Source organism: Rosa chinensis, chromosome 4, assembly GCF_002994745.2.
Source record: "Rosa chinensis cultivar Old Blush chromosome 4, RchiOBHm-V2, whole genome shotgun sequence".
In the NCBI taxonomy this organism is placed as follows: Eukaryota; Viridiplantae; Streptophyta; class Magnoliopsida; order Rosales; family Rosaceae; genus Rosa; species Rosa chinensis.
The window spans coordinates 66559726-66577987 of NC_037091.1; the positions used below are offsets into that span (position 1 = coordinate 66559726).

The 18262-nt window shown below is 39.9% G+C and overlaps 5 protein-coding genes across 6 annotated transcripts; 4 read left to right on the forward strand and 1 right to left on the reverse strand.

Moving 5' to 3' along the window:
- Positions 1–340: 340 nt before the first annotated feature.
- LOC112195857 (DNA repair protein XRCC2 homolog) lies at positions 341–3243 on the forward strand. 2 transcript variants are annotated; one of them, XM_024336081.2, is made up of 11 exons: positions 341–588; positions 683–830; positions 932–1029; positions 1154–1224; positions 1346–1408; positions 1860–1997; positions 2116–2209; positions 2379–2415; positions 2548–2648; positions 2731–2821; positions 2921–3243. In XM_024336081.2, exons 1-10 carry the CDS (start codon positions 412–414, stop codon positions 2752–2754), a joined length of 951 nt encoding a protein of 316 aa, XP_024191849.1. In that variant the 5' UTR covers positions 341–411; the 3' UTR covers positions 2755–2821; positions 2921–3243. The 2 variants fall into 2 exon arrangements, with proteins under 2 accessions (XP_024191849.1, XP_040374794.1); XM_040518860.1 differs by having other exon boundaries at positions 2767–2821.
- A 100-nt stretch (positions 3244–3343) lies between these two features.
- Positions 3344–5678, forward strand: LOC112195856 (uracil-DNA glycosylase, mitochondrial). Its single transcript, XM_024336079.2, has 6 exons — positions 3344–3801; positions 3871–4253; positions 4339–4369; positions 4546–4681; positions 4858–4941; positions 5272–5678. Exons 1-6 carry the CDS (start codon positions 3411–3413, stop codon positions 5336–5338), a joined length of 1092 nt encoding a protein of 363 aa, XP_024191847.1. The 5' UTR covers positions 3344–3410; the 3' UTR covers positions 5339–5678.
- A 287-nt stretch (positions 5679–5965) lies between these two features.
- LOC112195858 lies at positions 5966–8105 on the forward strand. Its single transcript, XM_024336084.2, has 6 exons — positions 5966–6144; positions 6504–6776; positions 7005–7139; positions 7229–7285; positions 7483–7617; positions 7722–8105. Exons 2-6 carry the CDS (start codon positions 6507–6509, stop codon positions 7785–7787), a joined length of 663 nt encoding a protein of 220 aa, XP_024191852.1. The 5' UTR covers positions 5966–6144; positions 6504–6506; the 3' UTR covers positions 7788–8105.
- A 383-nt stretch (positions 8106–8488) lies between these two features.
- Positions 8489–13984, forward strand: LOC112199808. Its single transcript, XM_024340770.2, has 13 exons — positions 8489–8647; positions 9692–10074; positions 10226–10342; positions 10423–10615; positions 10718–10884; positions 10996–11170; positions 11350–11411; positions 11863–11944; positions 12264–12321; positions 12495–12619; positions 13042–13122; positions 13212–13282; positions 13571–13984. The coding sequence occupies exons 1-13, from the start codon at positions 8489–8491 to the stop codon at positions 13638–13640; spliced, it is 1743 nt and encodes a 580-aa protein (XP_024196538.1). The 3' UTR covers positions 13641–13984.
- A 991-nt stretch (positions 13985–14975) lies between these two features.
- Positions 14976–15929, reverse strand: LOC112199810 (protein BPS1, chloroplastic). The gene has a single exon (XM_024340771.1). It carries the CDS (start codon positions 15927–15929, stop codon positions 14976–14978), a length of 954 nt encoding a protein of 317 aa, XP_024196539.1.
- Between the last annotated feature and the right edge of the window lie 2333 nt (positions 15930–18262).

Genomic DNA, 18262 nt, shown 5'->3' on the forward strand with positions numbered 1-18262 from the left:
CTTCAGTACTCGACTATGTAAAACTGTCACTTTGGTACCCAAGTTTGAAGTCCGACCCAAGAATGATACACGTCGTTCATCACGGCATTAACTAGTTAACCACGTAACATATTTTGAGAGCCCTCATGGTTTGCCACGTAAGACTAAGACGGCGTGTACCATTCTTGGGTCAAGCTTCAAACTTGGAATAGCAAAGTGATAGTTTTGCATGGTCAGGTACTTTAGGAACGGTCTAAATTCGGGTACTGTTTGAAATATTTTCTCTTATTCTTTTGGTGATGGAATATGAGCTACTTCATTTTTTTTTTTTATGAGATTAAGGCTCATTTGGTACCAGTAAAGTAAGGCCCAGTTGAGAAGAAACAGACTGTAACAGCCCGACTCCCGCCCAAAACCTCCAGAACGATACAAATGGCGGCCAAACGGTGGATCGACGGAGACGAGACCGCCGCCGAGATGCTTTCTAGGGTTTCATCAGAGCGGCCCTTCTTGCTTCTTCCGCCTCTCCACCGCGTTCCTCTCCGCGTCGGCAATGTGGTCGAGCTCGCCGGCCCCTCTTCTTCAGCCAAAACCCAGATCCTGATTCAGGTCAATTTTCCTTCTTTAATCACCATCTCATACAGAAAGAATAGTACTTTAATGTAAATTATTGATTTTTGAGGGCTTAATTCTGTCCAATTAGGCTGCTGTGAATTGCATTCTTCCTAGGGAGTGGAATGGTGTGCACTATGGGGGTTTGGAGCGTTTGGTGATGTTCATTGACTTGGACTGTCGCTTCGATATATTGCGCCTTTCGGAAATGCTAAAGCACAAGATTATGGAACCCAATGGTATTTGTTCATATGGATTAAGTGATTAACTAATACGTAAGAGAAGAACTCTTCATTTGATATTGCTGAAATACTTTGTTTTCTATTATGTTTTGTTTTAGGGTCAATGCATGATCACGAGGAATTGTTTGCTGCGTGCATGAGGCGCTTCATGTATGTCCGGTGCTATGACAGTCTTGAATTTCTTGCCACTCTCAAGGTGATATGAAACTCTTTTACTTCATGTAAATGCTGATTTGTAAGAGAAAAGAGCTTAACCGTTCTTTCGGTCTTTAAATCTATTACCTTTAAGTGGATTCTTCGTCTTTGGTGATACATTACAGACGTTGCACCATCGGCTGAAAAGGGAAAAAGCCATGCATAATGTTAACATTCAGTTGCTCATGATTGACAGGTATGTAGTGGAATTTTAGCTCTGCATTTGTTTTTTCTTTTTAATTGCTGATTTACAAGTTTGTTTCTGATAAGAACTTAATCTGAATTCTGTTCTCATAATGCCTGACCTATTTTGACAGTATCGGACCTTTCCATTGGGTAGATCGTGGGTCAACATTTTTTCCATTGGGGAGTCATAACAGGTAATCAGTGTTATTGTATTTTTACTTTTATTTTTTCAGTACGAATATGAGGTATTTTTATAGTTACTTTTGTTCATAGCAGAGTTGGACATCTGATTTCTACTCTGAAGTCGTTTGTGTTGACAGCATACCTATAGTATAGTTGTTTACTATAGCCTTTTCATAGTTGGTCCATGTAGTCTATGGAATGTCATATTTTCAACCAGGCTCTACATCAAACTTATGCACAAGTTTGTGTAAGCTTGTTTATATGCGGGTCTTATGGGTTGCATCATCTTAGGGCAACAACCGAAACAAATTGTTTGTGTTGTTGAGAACACACAATAACCTGATATCAATTTAATTGTGCCTGTTTTTCATTCGATGTAGTCTATCCATGTACATTTTATCATGTCTGGCTATTGTGTTCTTGGATATCTCTGATTTAAATTATTGACAACTTGATGCATAGGAAATGCCTCTCTCTTCAGAGTATTTCAGAAACTGTAGTTCAGGAGATTAGAAAGCTTCTGGTGCTGCATCCCATGCTTGTAATAGCTACAAAAGAAATCGTTTTGGGGAATGTATATGGCACGGATGGGGCCAAACAGTGAGTTTCTAGAAAAGCTCAGAACTTTTACTTTGGCTATGATTTGCTTTCGAAATGTCTGTGCTGGTCTTAGTTGTCAATATATTGTACCGTAATCCTCTTGTGACTGGAATTTCAGAAATAAATATATGCTGGAAGCATCAGGTATAAGAAGTATAACAAGTAGTAGTCAACAACTTCCATATCGTGAATTTATGCCACCCATCTGGCAGGTAATTTTTGTCAACAGTTGCTTGGTAAATCACCTGAAGAATCTATGTTTAACTGTATCGTAGTTCTTATGTAACCAGTCCACTAGTAACAGCTGCCATATTATGTCTTAAGTAATTGTAAGGAAGTTGCACGACTTATACCTGTAACCAGTTCTTTTGCTTTTTGCAGTCACTCATTACACACAAGATACTTGTACGAGCTTCAGGTTGATGCTTTTCTATTTTATAGATTTTTTTTTTTTTTTGCTAAAGTTTCTTCTTGCACAACATGATAGAAATCGTTATTGCTATTTGATTTGTGTGATTGACAAGTGACAATATCATCTATTTCCTCCCAGATGATCATCTGCTTATAAGACCTGACCAAGAAAATTCTCTTTATTTGTCGGAGTGGTTATTGCCATCACTTGGCTATCAGGACAAGTTTGTAGTGAAAGATGTAAGAAATCCCCATCTGTCTTGTGATTTCATAACAGTCAAACTAATCTTTGTTGGACTTATTGATGTATTTGGTTTTTTAGGCTGGTATCTTTGTTGTCTCATGATTAGAGTTCCAGGAGCATGGAATGCGGTCTCCTCCTTGTTTAATAATTCCCCCTATGCCAACATGAGGTATTGTTTCTGTATGCTTTCATCTCCTGGATGGTTATCTAGTGTGAGGAAATCTGGCATGATTGTAAGTTATAACAAAGGTTTAGTTTTTCCTTGCAGGGAGGACCAAAAGAAATGGTATTCTTGATGTGTATCATGAAGATAATAGAAGTGCAGACCGATTATCTTCTCTTTTCGAGGATATGTCTCGTCTATATGGTCTTGGATCAACCTCAGATGTGCCAAGCCGCGAAGTCACTTGTATGGGAAGATACTAGGGTGGTTGTGGCTCTTTGCAACTAAAACGAAAGCAAAACAGAAGGTTCTTCTTAAAAGACTAACAGGGTACATAGCAGTACATAAAACTGTGCTCTTTGAGATGATGTAAATTGATCATATACTTAATGTAAACTGTTTGAGAGTACATACAACACCCTTTCAAACTTGTGCTATCCTTCAACTAGTAAGAACATTTGGAAATGACAAATCAAAATCGGTTTTTTTTTTTCAAAAATTTGGGCTTTCTGTCTCAATCACAATGTTGATATGGTAAATAAATGGTTCCCCAACTCGTGTGCTGTAAAAGGCTGAGACTTTTGGAGAAAAAGGAATGACCTTTGCCGTTTCCGGTTTCGGTAATTTTCCCGCCAATCAGATACGAGCTTTGGCGCCAATTCACAAAGCAGCCTATGATCATATCATTAGGGTAAGAGGCCATTCCTTCGCCGTCGCTAATCCCAAGGGAGCAGCAATGGGTTCCAGAGCTGCCACCAAAAACAAAACCTTACTGGATATCTTCCAACCCACGACCCGATCCGCCAAACGCTTCAAAACCGATTCTTCCACCCCCAAATCCGATGACGCCATCACCGAGCCTTCTTCTTCTCCGTCAGCCCTCACCCCCGAGCAGAAGTCACGCATAGAATTCCAGAAGCTGCTGGCCAAAGCGAAACGCAACCGCACTATCTGCTCCGGCAGAGTCTCCGATTCCAAGGCCAAAGGTGAACCGAAAACAAAACCCTAATTTCATCGTTCATTTCATACTGAAAGTTTTGGATTTTTCGATTTAGGTGAAGGAGTGAAATTGGAGGAGCTATTGGTGGAGGACACGTGGCTGACGGCGTTGCCTTCTGAGCTTAAGAAGCCCTACGCCGTCAACCTCAGCAAGTTCGTTGAGAGTGAGATTTCCGGCGCCGGCGGTGGTGGTGTTCCGATATATCCGCCGAGTCACTTGATCTTCAATGCTCTGAACTCCACCCCTTTTGATCGGGTCAAGGCTGTCATTTTGGGCCAGGACCCGTATCATGGGCCGGGTCAGGCTATGGGTCTGTCCTTCTCTGTTCCCCAAGGAGTGAAGGTCCCATCGAGCCTGGTTAATATATTCAAGGAGCTTCACAAAGACGTTGGCTGTTCAATTCCATCTCATGGAAATCTAGAAAAATGGGCTGTTCAGGTTTGAATCAGGATCATCTTGGTTACTCTTTTTCGAAATCTTGTCGTAAATTGTGACTGACATTTGTTTTAAAATTGATTGTTAGGGTGTTCTGTTGCTCAATGCTGTTCTCACCGGTGAGAATCTACTTGCATTCTTTGTTTCTAATTAAGTAATTAGCAAAGATAATATGTTGGGAAGTGAGCTTGAACACAGTTGCGTACAGTACTTTAAACCATATGAAGATGGCTTTTAGCAAGTTACATTTCTTCTTATTTCATCTGTTTTGTGACCTTTCATTTTCGTATTCCAGTTAGGGATCATCAGGCTAACTCTCATGCAAAGAAAGGATGGGAACAATTTACGGATGCTGTTATCCAAACGATTTCAAAAAAGAAGGAAGGAGTTGTTTTCCTCCTGTGGGGAAACTCCGCACAGCAGAAATCCAGGTAGATATATTTTGTAGTTTGAGTTTCTCAAACTTTCGAGGATGAAAGCTGAGTAGAATGTAAGACAAACATATAGAGGGGTGTCAATAAGATGGGCTTTTGTCTACGGCTGAATGAATTGAGAAGTATTAGGGGTATGTTTATTTCAATTGATCCAGATTTACTTTGCTTGGCAGGTTAGTTGATGTGTCGAAGCATCACATTCTTAGAGCGGCACATCCTTCCGGTTTATCTGCATACAGGGGCTTCTTTGGCTGCAGGTTAGTTTAACACTGTAACCTTACAAAAAAAGATCACCACTTGCAACTTATATATCTAAATAAAGAGGAGGGGTGGGGAAGAGAAGCTACCCTGGTTTAGTTGTCTACTGCTATGACATACTTGGGGGATAAGCTTATTCTTAGGCTGCTTAAAAGTGAGGCATGGGATCAGCTATATATTGATATTAGTTTGCAACTTCCTTGGATATCTTCTGTTGTCTTTATGAAATATCTGCAACCGTAGCTCTTACATGTATCGGAATATTGTTGTATATGGTTATGTTGAGCATTATTACATGGTAACCAGATACTTGCTCGTGATGTGAACAGGCATTTTTCTCGCACGAACCAGCTTCTCAAGGAGATGGGTATTCCCCCGATCGATTGGCAACTTTGATCTGATCTGCAAAGTCATCTCAACTGGCAGTACCTAAACTCTCAACTTATTTTGTCTTAGACTATCTCTGTCAAGTCATGTATGATCGAGGAGGTTTGGACTTGTTCTGGATGTTAGTGCAGTAGCCTTGTTTTACAGAATACGGATGTTTTTTGATAGTGCCATCTATCCGAGTAGTGTTGCCTCCTACGCTATTTATGTCGTTAAATAGTTGATCAGCTGTATTTGTTTATCAATGTTTCTGCTCTTCAATGGCAATGCAGACTTCATTTTCCTTTTGATTGTAGTTTCTTCATTTCCAATCTATCCGCAATTTCTTTGGACCTTTGTACAAACTCAATGTCGTTTTGCGAAGTATATTAGTATAGCAAAATACAAAATGCAATTGCAATCGCAGTAGGTTAATTCTACACGCCCTATCCACACTCTGGGCTAGTGGCTCCAGAGCAGAGCCATGTGCCCAAGCAAAACTCACAGACTTGGACTTGTTGCGTCCACGTGACTGGTTGTGATTGGCCACTCTCTCAATAATAGTCAACACACGCCACCACTCCTGAAGCAAAGGGCTTTTGTTTTCAGCCACAACCCACACAAGTGCTTAAGTAATATAAACCAACGGTCCTGATTATGATTAAAGGTTTCACTAACCTCACCAAAATTCTATGGTCACCAACTGATGAGCACACATTTTTGGTTCTGTGCATCAGTTGTGAATTGAATGCACCACTAGTCTACTCTACCATATCCCAAACAAGCATCAAACCCAGAAACTATATCTGCTTCTGTTGGCCAGGCCTCACCAACAGGTTGGATTTATATATTTGCTGTTTGATTTTAGCACTAGTATTATTGCTTATGAGTTATGACCTGAAAGATGTTATACTAGAATCAATACTATGAATAATGAAGATCTCTCCATTCTTTCTGTTTTTTTTGAATCATTATGGAATCCAATCAACAACCAGAGTTCTAAATTCCTGGTCTTGTAAACTATCTACCTTTCAATCTTTGATGTTGTTCATCAAGGCTTCAAAGAAAGCATTTTGATGTATTTATTTGGGATGTCATAGAATTCTTTCACTGTAATTGATGTTAATGGAAACAGACTTTCGATCCATGGATGGATGTAGTAAATTGTATTGACGGTACCGTGTGTATTTTTCAGGATATGACGAGCATTATTTCAAGCCACCATTGTAATTGGTCATTTGGGATTCAAGAGAACGCTAACACAGGATTCAACAAAGTTCTGCTTCCTGGATATACTTCACATTTTCCTTCAAGAGGATTGGTTTTTTCCAATGGTAACTATCACATTCGTTATCAAACTGATCGGAGATGTAGGCCTATTTTCTCCAGTACGGTAGATGACATAAATCCAGATGACTCTGAAGATGAAAAGGATGCGAAGGAAAATTCCAAAGCTGAAGCTGGAGGGGTATGTTATAGTTCTCCTTTCTTCCGTTGCCATGTTTCTTACATGAATGGAATATACACTACTGGGATGTGTGACAAGGGGTGCTCAAGTTCCATTTGGTCTAAGTGGGGTTCATCCTAATCTGGTTGATAGAGTTTAGTCATGAATAATTGGCCATTAACTGGCTGCATTTGTAGCCCTTTAAAAAGTAACACCTATGGTTTTTTACAATGTCCTTGTATGTTGCAGGGGAATAATGAAATGGTCAGAGAGAATCTTGAAAGACTTGTTGGTACAGATGACTCCAGCTTTAGTGGGATAGACCTGGCAACTCTTATTAGGAACAAGTATGGGAGGTCCTATGATGTTCAACTGATAAAGAAGGTATATTTTTACCTTTTCGTTTGGTAAAAATTGCACGCATGATAGTATTTTGGCGTGTCAATCTCACTCAATAACCAAATGTTTTGTAGGAGTTCCTGGGAAGAAACCTCTTGGCTATGAATGTGATGTGGAAGTACAGGGAGCAGGTATGGAAATTCTTACTCAACAAGTTTAAAGTTTCTTGTTGGAGTAAGTAGCATATCATTATCATAGGGATGGTTTATTACATGATGTCTATGAAGGCAGCTGATATTATATTCATCCACTATTTAAACTCAAGATGATGATTTGGAATAGTTTGATCGATTTAAAAAAAAAATTTCCTACGTGCTTCTTTTCGTAGAGATCCTTTCCACTGACTGAAGAAGAGTATCTATTGAGGCTTGATGATGTTGCAAACAACTTGAAGTGCTGGGGAGCTGTGTCACATATCAGAAACAGCCTAGCAACGGTGAAAGAGAGGCCTCGGATAGGAAAGGTACAAAAAATTTCATCATCCAAATCTTCAAGCTTCTAGGGTCTTGTGTGTTTATTCACTTTTCATGTAGAATATGACCAACTTGTTAGTATCATTTGCTGCAGGCTGTTAGCATTTTTATAGATATGGACGAGTCTGGAGGCCGTGCAAATGAATGGATTTACAAGTAAACTGGCAGATTTGGAGTAATTTACATACCAGCAGAATGTAATTTTCATCGAGATTAATCGGCCAATACATCGTAGAAAGTTATTTGAAGATGAACACAAACAAATGTTAAATATGATTAGGTAAAAGTGTGATGTCTGATATGTGCTTAAATATAGTTAAATATATAATTAGTGGATGTCTTCTTGACCAGAAGTCCATGGCCGATCCCTTGTAATTTCATCTCTACATGAGTCATCATTTTCGGTGGAAATTTAGACCTGCTAGTGGTAGGAAAACATACCTAGCGGCTAGCATAAAAAATGTAATCTTCTTTCACATTTTCATTGCTTATTACTTCAGTCTAATCAACTACCTTGAAATTTTCTATTCAACGATGCAGCATAGCAGCTCTAACAACTTCCTATATATGGTAACAAGCCAAGCATGGGGCGCGATTCACGTAACTTCAATGGCAACAAGCAAAACTGCATGGAACAAAAGTCATTCGCCTGTTTCTATAAGCTTGTAAAAAGACATTTGATTCAGAAGTAGTACCATATTCTATTACCAGAACGTCAGTGATCAAAATAGGTTTTGAACCCAAAAACACATGACCTCAACCAAAAGCCAAGCATGTTGTCTAGTAATAATCTGCAACAAGATTACTTGGAAAAGAAAACAGAAACAAGATACCATCAAATGATCCAAATCAAAGTCATGCATGTATCCACAAGGGATTGTTCCCCTGGTTGATGGGATCTTGGCGATGTCAAGGGCACTTGGTAACATAGAGTTGAAGTATGAGGGACATATCAGCTGTAGACCTAGTTGTGGTGGAGATGATACAAAGCGCGCTGAGTTTCTTCACTTTCTTGTGTTGGTAGTGGTGGAGTGTGGAAGGTGGTGTCGAACCAACAAGCTATGAATTCCATTAGACACATCAAGGATAGCATGGCAGCTTACTCAACTAGCACTCAAAAGGAACAGTTCTAATGATATTTCATATGTAGTTGTAAGATTTCACAGAATTAATGAATAATTAAATCCAATTGTTTCTTTACTGAAACCCAATTGTTTTGTTGTCTATGTACACCTCAGTTTCATACGTCCCAACTTTTGATCAGAGAGGGAGGGATCACACAGCAATTGACCAAATTAAATATGATTCAAATTGTTGCAAAAAGATGGTAACTTTGATAAAAAAGTGTGACTTTTTTTGGTTCTTGTACCACCCAAGGTTTTACAGTTGCAACTTGCAAGTTTCTCAATAGAGAAAAACAAATTTTATTGCAAAGATGGTAACTTTAATTACTTTTCTTTTTTATTTTGGGGTATTCCCATGTTAGTTAAGAGATAAGAGAATTTTTATTATAAATACAAGTATGACATACACATATATAGAATTTAATGGTATGTAAGTCATAGATTCTTTTATCACTAACCATCAGATTCTATGTGCATGACATAGATGTGTATGCGTTCGAAGAAAGAATATATAAAGGAAGCAACCAACCATATTGAATATACCTATTTTGCTTCAGGCACCCTTTTATTTGATTCTTTTGGTAACACTCTAAAGAAAGCCCAAAAAGAAAAGGTGTGTGAGAGACTAGAGATTCCCTCTCTGCTCAGTATCGGAGCCAAAAAACCCTAAAACTAAACTAAACTCTTAATTCTTGTTTCTTTCTGAAATTCAGGTTGAAAATAAGGCAACTGAGTTCGACTCACACACTGAAGTCTAGAAGCATCTTCCACTTTCATTCATTGCCTCATTTAACATGATCCTCAGAAATTAACCAAACACAGCAAAAAAATTAGAAGCTTCAGAATGATTGATGGTAGTGATCATGATCTCCTCTGCACCCACGTCGCACCCAATCACTCCCTCCCCCTCCTCCACCACCACCGCCGTCGCCGCCATTAGATCATCTACGGCCACCACCACCCCCCCGCACACTCTCAGCTCCCGTCGCCTCTCTCCCGCCTCCCCCTTCCGCCGACGCTCGACCATGTGCTGCCGATCCCTGACGCCGCCGCCGCCGGGACCACAGTCCCGTGCCAGCTGGCCCGGGTTCGGATCTCGGATATTTCCCCCTACGACGGGGCCCCGACCGGGCCGTATGTGAGGGCGGTGGAGGCGCTGTCGGGGTCTCTGATGAGGCACAACGCCGCCGTCATCGAATTGGGAGCCGACGACGCTGCGCTGTTGCGCTGCGGCGTGGAAGCTTCCAGATTGTATTTTCGGAGCAGAGCTCAGCTTGGCGCCGGCAAAGGAAGCCGTGGAGTTTACATGTACAGGGCCGGAAGGTAATTTTGCTTAGTTTTGAATCTATAACTAGAACAACAAAAGCTTTAATCTGAGCTGAGTGAGCTATTGAATTTATGTACTGTTTTTGTTTCATTGAGAGGTTTGTGACATTGTTGGCATTATTAGTTTGAGAGTGTAATGTTGTTGCAGGGCTTTGGAAGATTGGGACTCATCACCGCCGTGTATGGCTGATGTTTTCAGGTGCATGGGGAAGGTGGCGCGCGTGGCGTTGTCTGCAATAGCAAGGCATCTTCGTTTGCGCCGCGAGTAAGGATGGTGATGGTGGCTCTTTCAGTTTTTCTTGATTGGTTTTGGATGTGTTCTGATGCAATGTCTATCATTTGCAGTGTTTTTAGCCATTTGCTTGATGATACTCCATTGCCGGCTAATGAAGTGTCCTCGTCAGTGCTTTTGGCAGCCTACACGAATGCATCCTTGCAGAATGGGAAGGGTGCTATTGGGGGAGGGAAGCCAGGAATTAATGGTGAAGTGGAGAAGGGATTGTTGACATTGATTTCTTCGGACAGTCCTGGTATACAGGTGCCTTTCTTTTAACTATTGTTAGCAGGGCATGGTATTTGGTGTACTAACATAATTTGTTTTGACGTCTCTTCTAAGAGAATATGAATTGGTTATGTTCAGGTGTGTGACCCCAATGGTCGTTGGTACTTGGCAGACAGTGGGTCTGCTCCTGGGGATCTTTTACTACTTACAGGTAAGGCACTCAGCCATGCTACCGCTGGCCTTCGCCCTGCTGCATCCTATAAAGCTGCTCCTGATTATTCCTCAGGCGTTAATAGTGGTGGGAGGTACAATTTACTACATCACCTTTGTCACTTCTAAGAATCTATTTTTACACTGTTTCAGTAGACTATAGGAAGTTCTGTTGGAATTAATCTGATTGCATTTTGTGATTGTAGGACATCACTTGCATTTAGGCTCATGCCACAAGGTAATGCTATATTAGATTGTTCTCCCATTGCAGCAGCTGGTCATGTCATTCCCCAGAGTTATGTGCCAATATCTGTAAGCCAGTTTATGGACGATCTTTCTGCTGAGGAAGATGTTTTGTGCAATCATTCTGATAGTGCTTTTGTAAGTTTTATTTTCAACTAGCTGACGCAAGCACATGTCTGTAATCCCAACTAAGAAATATATACAATCACCTAAAAGCAAATAAAATTGGAGTCCTTCAAGGAAATAATTTGCATGCTAAAAGTTATGATCTTGAATATGGACTGACTGCTAGCTTATAATGAAATTTGCATTTGCAGGTACCTCAAATCAATTTAAATAAGGATCCCTCATTAAGAAGTGTTCTCTCAGATCCCCTATCGTAAGTTGTTGTCTGCCTTTGTACATAGTTCCTAATCTGGCTGATCCTATCTGTTATCAAATTTTTGAGTCTCATTCTTATGATACCTACCAAACCAAGCATTTCAGTATCACAATGATAGTGAGAATTTCTGAACTTACAGTATATGTCAAGGACACTGACAAATTATTAAGTCGAGATATTTTTTGCCACAAAATTGGTGGTATGGGCTATCTCCTAAAACTCAATCTGCAATTTTATATCAATTTTCAAACAAAAACTTTGCTTAATGACTTGTCTTTCAAATTGACTGTTGTAAATGTCTTCATATGTTGTCCTTTTCTTTCAAAAGAATTCCACTGTATCTGGAACTTGGCTGTTCCACTTGTCCATTGTTTCACACATATTTTTGTTTTTAATGTTTAGTTGGATATAGGGTGCTAAAGTTTTATTTTTTCACTTAATGCTTCAGTGGTGCATTCCTTGAAGATGCCATGGTAGTTTCCTGCGGGCATTCATTTGGCGGTCTCATGTTGAGAAGAGTCATTGAATCAGTAAGTAGGCTAATCCTGATATTTGAAGCATTACCAGAAATACTGCTATTATTACTGTTTAGAGGTATTTCTGCAAATCCATGAGACCGCTAAACTGTATTATTATATAGCATTTGGCAGTCATGGATTTGCATCTGTGGATGTGTATTCTACTTCTATATTTATGACTAAAGGACTGATATGCTCTTAATACTTCATGTCAATCACTAAGAGATATAACTCCTCTTCATCTCTTTTGCTAATGGATTTATTACCTCTAGACAGAAAGAGACTGGAATCATAACAAAAGTTGTTCTTTTTTTTTTTTTTTGCATCACAGTCAAGATGTACCCTCTGCAATGCAGAAATTGAGACCAGGTCTTTGGTTCCTAATCTTGGTATACCCCCATCTTCCTAATTAACTTTTGATTCCTTTGTTTCCAGCTCTTTCTAAAAGATATAAATTCCTCTCTCACATATGCATAGACAGACATTCCTGTTCTCTGTCCGACCAGTACATTCTTCTTGTGTTTCCTATTTATATTTTGACATAGATTCCTTCCCTCAACAGCTCTTAGAGCTGCAGCTGCAGCAGTGAAGCTTGAGGATGATCGAAGGCTATTTCATAATGCTACCATCCGCAAGCGTCGGAAAGAGTTGGGTGACCAAATGGATCCATCACGAAGACCAAATAGGGTGTGTTTGAGAGAAAGGCCTGACATTTCCATTAACCAATTCATTTAGACTTTTGAGATCATGAAGTCATCATTAGTCACAAACTTAATTTCTATTTTTCTGGGAACTGAAATGGAAGAAGATGTTGGAAATTGGGAACCTTATGTGCAAGGTTTAACAGTGTAGTTTGGCAATAGTGACATCTGAAAAGTATTAAGCTGTGGAGGTGGCAAAATTGATACGTGTCGAAAGAGCTTTAGTTAGAAGATTTTTTTTTTTTTTTTTGGTATCAACTTTATATAGAATACAATTATAGTAAAAAAGAGGCAGGTAATAGAATAAATTTCAGTGGTTGTGATTTGTATAACAAATGTCTTTTTAGAGAGGAGCACATGCATTCATGTTCCAGACTTCCTATTGAATAGTTTTCTGTGCATATCCAGGAAAATGGAGATGTTGGTGATGATGGGATTAATCGTGGGGTGCAGTATCCGTTTTCAGTGAATGAAAAAGTAATGATTAAGGTCAGTCTTTTCTTAGCTTATCAAGATTGTCTGTTTTTGTATTCCACTTGATCAAATAGTAGTTAAAAAGTGAATGCTTTGTTATGCAGGGGAACCGAAGGACTCCTGAAAAATTTGTTGGCAAGGAGGCAGTCATCACATCCCAGTGTCTGAATGGCTGGTGAGTTGTCATGACCTCCTAACCTGTGCTTTTTTCATGTTTATTTGATCTCATCTTGAACTCACAATTAATTAGATACATAACACTTCATTTTGCTAGACTTTTACACTTTGCTTTTTTAATTTCCCCATGATGGAATTGTAAACATATATTTGCATGCATGTCAACGTGGTTGCGGGTGTGTGCATATTCATTTAAAATCAAGGAGTTACCTTTCAAGGTCATTGGGAGTTTTATTTTGTAGACTGAAAACATTTGTATACAATGTTTTTCTTCATATTGTTGCAGGTACTTGCTTAAGATTATTGGAAGCGGAGAGAATGTTCGGTTGCAATACCGTTCGCTGAGGAAGATCTAGAGCCATTGAGGACATTGCTCTTTCACAACCCATTCAGAACAGCGACTGAGGAGATTATTAAATTTGTTGTATTACTTGAGCCTCGAAATTTCATAAATAGAAGTGGTCACCACGTCTTGCTGAGAAATTTTAACTAAATAGTCTGTGTTGTAACTGATTGTGTTTGAATCTTATTTAACCAGAAGAGAGGTAGTGTATTAGGGTCCTAGATTTTTTGTTAATGACGTGCTTTGTAAATGAAAATTGTTTGGTAGTGCTGGGTTTTACGGAGAGCTGTAATCCATTGATCATAAACTACTTTTTTGAAGTCTAATTACCATATTGAGCAATTATTGCTTTGTTTTGATTTGATTTTTTTCTCCGTTTACTCTCTTTGTTCTAGTGGGTAAATATATTTCCGTTACTTGAATTGGGCAGCAAATGAAGTCTTAACCCCGAGAGCATTGGGCCATTAGTGCCACATTACATAAATGTAGCTTTCTAGGGGTGCCTTGTTTCCTTCTTTCATTTAATTTGGTTACCTGATACACTTGCTCTTCCTTCCCCATAAACTCACTTGAAGAAACATGGTCACTTATCCCATACCCCCTCCCAAAAAGGGGAGCGTTATTTGCGGAAAACACTTGCTTCCCTCCCTCTTCTGCCACAAAAAGAGTTTGAGTTGAAAGTTGGCCAACCTTTATCATCTCAGAAGGAAATCATGCTCCACTTTTTTCTAGCTAATCAACATTTCAGGAAACTTGTCCATGTTGAACAATTTGTTATGAGGAGACCTTGAGAAGGGCAATCGAACCATTATGTTTGCATGACCATCCAATCTTGTCTTGCATTAGCATGAGTACGGATTGGATTTTCACTTGAAAGAAAAACAAGATGTGTTTTTATTGTTTCGAGACGTGAGTAGTATAACAGACATGTCATGTGACATGGTCACCCTACTGAATACTTTCTCCTCAGACGAACCATGTCTCATAGAACGAAATCAACTAAAGAGACCAAGTGAGTCTCTTCACATACTCACGACTTCTCTCTAAAGCAGACATACATTTCAACATTTCTTATGTTTCTTATAGTTGATTAAGTGAACTTATTATTATACATTGGAGAGATTTACTTACTCGTGACATTGTATGGTTAAGTAAAGAGCTCATAACCTAAAACTTTTGTAAGAGTAAAGTGATGAACAGATGGGAGACAATTTGTTTGATTGCAATTTTTACAAGGCAAGAACATGTCACTCTCCAATTCTCTACTCGTAAATTTTTTCTTAGTTTCTTCTTGCTTGCTTAAGCTTCCATAGCTTTTGACCCACTCCAGTTCTCTCTCTCTCTCTCTCTAAGCTCTGACCCTGACATGGTCCAACATGTAGTTCCTGTTACTCAAAACACCATGGAACATTTCATTCACCCTTTTACTCAACCCTTCCAACCCATCCGAAAACGACCCCATTGCCCCCTCCACCTCTTTTACGACGTCGTTTCTCCTCTCCGTGTCTTCTTCCGCTATCTCACACGCTTCTGCGACGCGTGTAGCCACGTCATCTACCTCCTCCAATAGGGTCCCTTTCCTTTTTGCCTCCTTCCCGAATAGCCGTTTCAACTCGCCGGAGACCGCCGATTCCAGCTCGTTCAACGACTCGGCCCAAGAAAACTCCGCCGGCGTCCGGACAGTCACAGTCTCCGCCGATCCGTTCATCGCCGACACCACTGCTCCGGCGACGAACACCGTCACCAATCGGACGGCGTACATCGTCCGCCTCACGACTCTCCCAACGCTCGAGATCTTTCCACGTGGCGTGCTGCCGAGCCCCAGCGCCAGATCCCTGACCAGCACCTCCGCATTGTCCGCTTTGCCGAATCCCGAGGCGCGGCGGCCCTCCCATTCAGTTAAAGTCTCCCGAGCTCGCAGGAGCTTCCCGTCGCGGAGGAGGTGAACGGCGAAAGCGAGAACAATCCGGCGCTGCCGGAGCCGCTCGATCTCGGCGGAGACGGAGTTGCATATATCCAAAAGCTTCACACTGTCATCCAAATAAGTCGCAAGAGAATCATCCAAAGCCGTTACCTCGAGATTGGAGATTAAGCTTCTGGCCTCGGAGTGCGAAAAGGCGAGAAAATCGACGGCCTTGGATAGCCAGGACAAGCTGATCGACGGCGGAGAAAGCGTCTTCAAACGGCGGAGCAGAGCGTCGTCGAAGGCGTTAGTGATGAGGCCAAATTTGTTCGGAACGGAATGTTTCTTAAAAGGCGTGAAGGACGGAACGGCGTGTTTCTTGATCTCCGTTAGGAACATCTTGGCGACGGCCGGAGAATCGGTTAGGAGTGTTTTCAGGTGGAAAAAGGATGAACTTTTTCCGGGAAAATTGTTTCGAAACGTCGCCGAGTGGAGAAGAGGAGTGGTGGCGGAGGTTTTATATATGAAGACACGAGGAAGTTGGGGATGAAATTTCGAAAAGTTTTCGAGACGCGGTCACGACAAGAATGACATAATTTTATTTACGATTTTGTCCCAGCGTGGCGCGGGAGCGGGGAGAGGAAATGACGTAAGTACCCCCGCTCGGTTGGGGAAGGAAGGACTAGGCCGTAGCCAATGGTGGAGTGGACACGCTATTCAGCTATTGTTGTTATTCTGGGCCACCCGTCATTTCTTCCAGTTGGCGATTGGGCTTCAAAGCGATCTTGGTCGGGTCAATACTAGTTACTTCGTACAAACTTAATTTAGCGTAACCGCAAGTACTACTAGATTTAAAATATAATTGGCATGTTTTAAATACTTGAAATTTCAATTTTATAATTTTTTCCAGGTTGTTTTTGCAATGTTAGGCTTAGTGAGCCTTAGTCAATCACAGTTTATGATGTATTCATATCAATATGAATATATGATACTCTTTTATGTTAATCGATACTCTTTCGAACCATTCAAATAATTTTGGTACATGCTATTCGAACATTAGGTGGAAACACAGCCATACTTGAGTTTACCGCAACTGGTGTATATGGTTGAGTTATTATTTTTGAGTGAATTTTTTTAAAAAAAAATAAAATGTATCGAAATATATTGTGAGTTTGTCGAATGATACAACAAACACATCCACCACCAATAATTATATATAGACTCACGCTATGTTTTGTAATCTCTACTTTTCATTCCAAAAGCAGTAAAACTGGAGAGGATTGTATGCATGATGCAGTAAAACATAAATCATCACAATTAAAAGCGCATGATGCAGCAATTAATACTAATACCTGCGATTATTAGTGAAACCCTCCATGCAGTGTGACCAAGTATTACCATAAAGTGATGATGCTCAATACAAGAAACTCCTCTTGCATTTACTCTTTAGTTACACGCAATAAGGTAACTATTAAATGGGTACCCACTAAAGTAGGCTCAACTTTCATTTTTCTCTCTGATTTTATTTTCTTGCAAGTCAAGCCTGTCATCTCATATGCCTAAGTCTATGTATGCATGTACCGTTCTAATCACCACATTAGCATGATGATTATATGCCATCAGTAGCTTAAACTAAAGGGAAAAATACTGGAAATTACTTGTGGTGTATATATGCTTTGAAGTTAAAACTAGGTTCCCATTTACAACTTCATGTGTTTCTTTCCGTTTCGGTTTGGAAGATTGAGATGGTTGAGTAACAAGATTAAAGACATCAAGCTGGAGCCTGGATCATATATGTCCTGTAGCTAAATCCTAAGTACGTTACGTATACCAAGCTGTTCATTTATCACTTTCCACAAAACATTGATAATGAGGTTTTTCCTTAAAGCAAGCATGGTTCTGAAAATGTCTAAACAATACTTGGACAAAAAACAAAAAATGTTAAGAACGACAGTTGTGGATCCAAGAATTAAAACCTGGCTAGGGCTAAAGAGAGCACCGGAGAACAAAGCGAAACGAGGCCGGAAACCTTTCCGGACTTCTTTGGCCCTAATTAATTAGAAAAATTGGATGAATCACAAACTGCTTCTTCCTTAGATTGAACAAGAAGGTAGGACTCTTACCTATACCCCTTCATATCTCCCTCAGATTAAGCTCTTTTTGGGCCTATAGTATGGGTTAGCTATCAGGCAATCTTGGGCCTGGGTTTCCAAGGATTGGCAACACAAGTTTATCATCAAAGCCCAAGCCTATTATAGGTCAGACACAAGCCCATCCTCTTCAATGTCACTGTCAAAATCAGAGACAATATTATTGTTCAAATAGGGTTGATCAAATATAATTCAGACTTTTCGTGTGGAAGATATCCAAAATTTGAATGGCATTATAGATAGGTGTAGTTTTAATATTTATATCTGTATATAGCCTAGAAGATAGAGATGTTTGCATTATAGCTACGCAACCCTTTAAAACATAGCTGTTAATATTAACTACAATATAATCACGGGATCAAACAAGCTTCTGACATTATTAGTCACAGGCATATACTTGATTGTCATGTGTTTAACCAAATAAAGTAAGTATTTAATCAATTGGCAAGTACTTGATTAGAGGGCTTACAACTTAAGCCAATGGTTTTTGGTTGCGCAATCTCATCTGACAAGACCTGCCTTGCTCGAGGTCTTGGCATTTTCCTTCAACAACCGTATAAATAGAATCTCATGATTCTCATC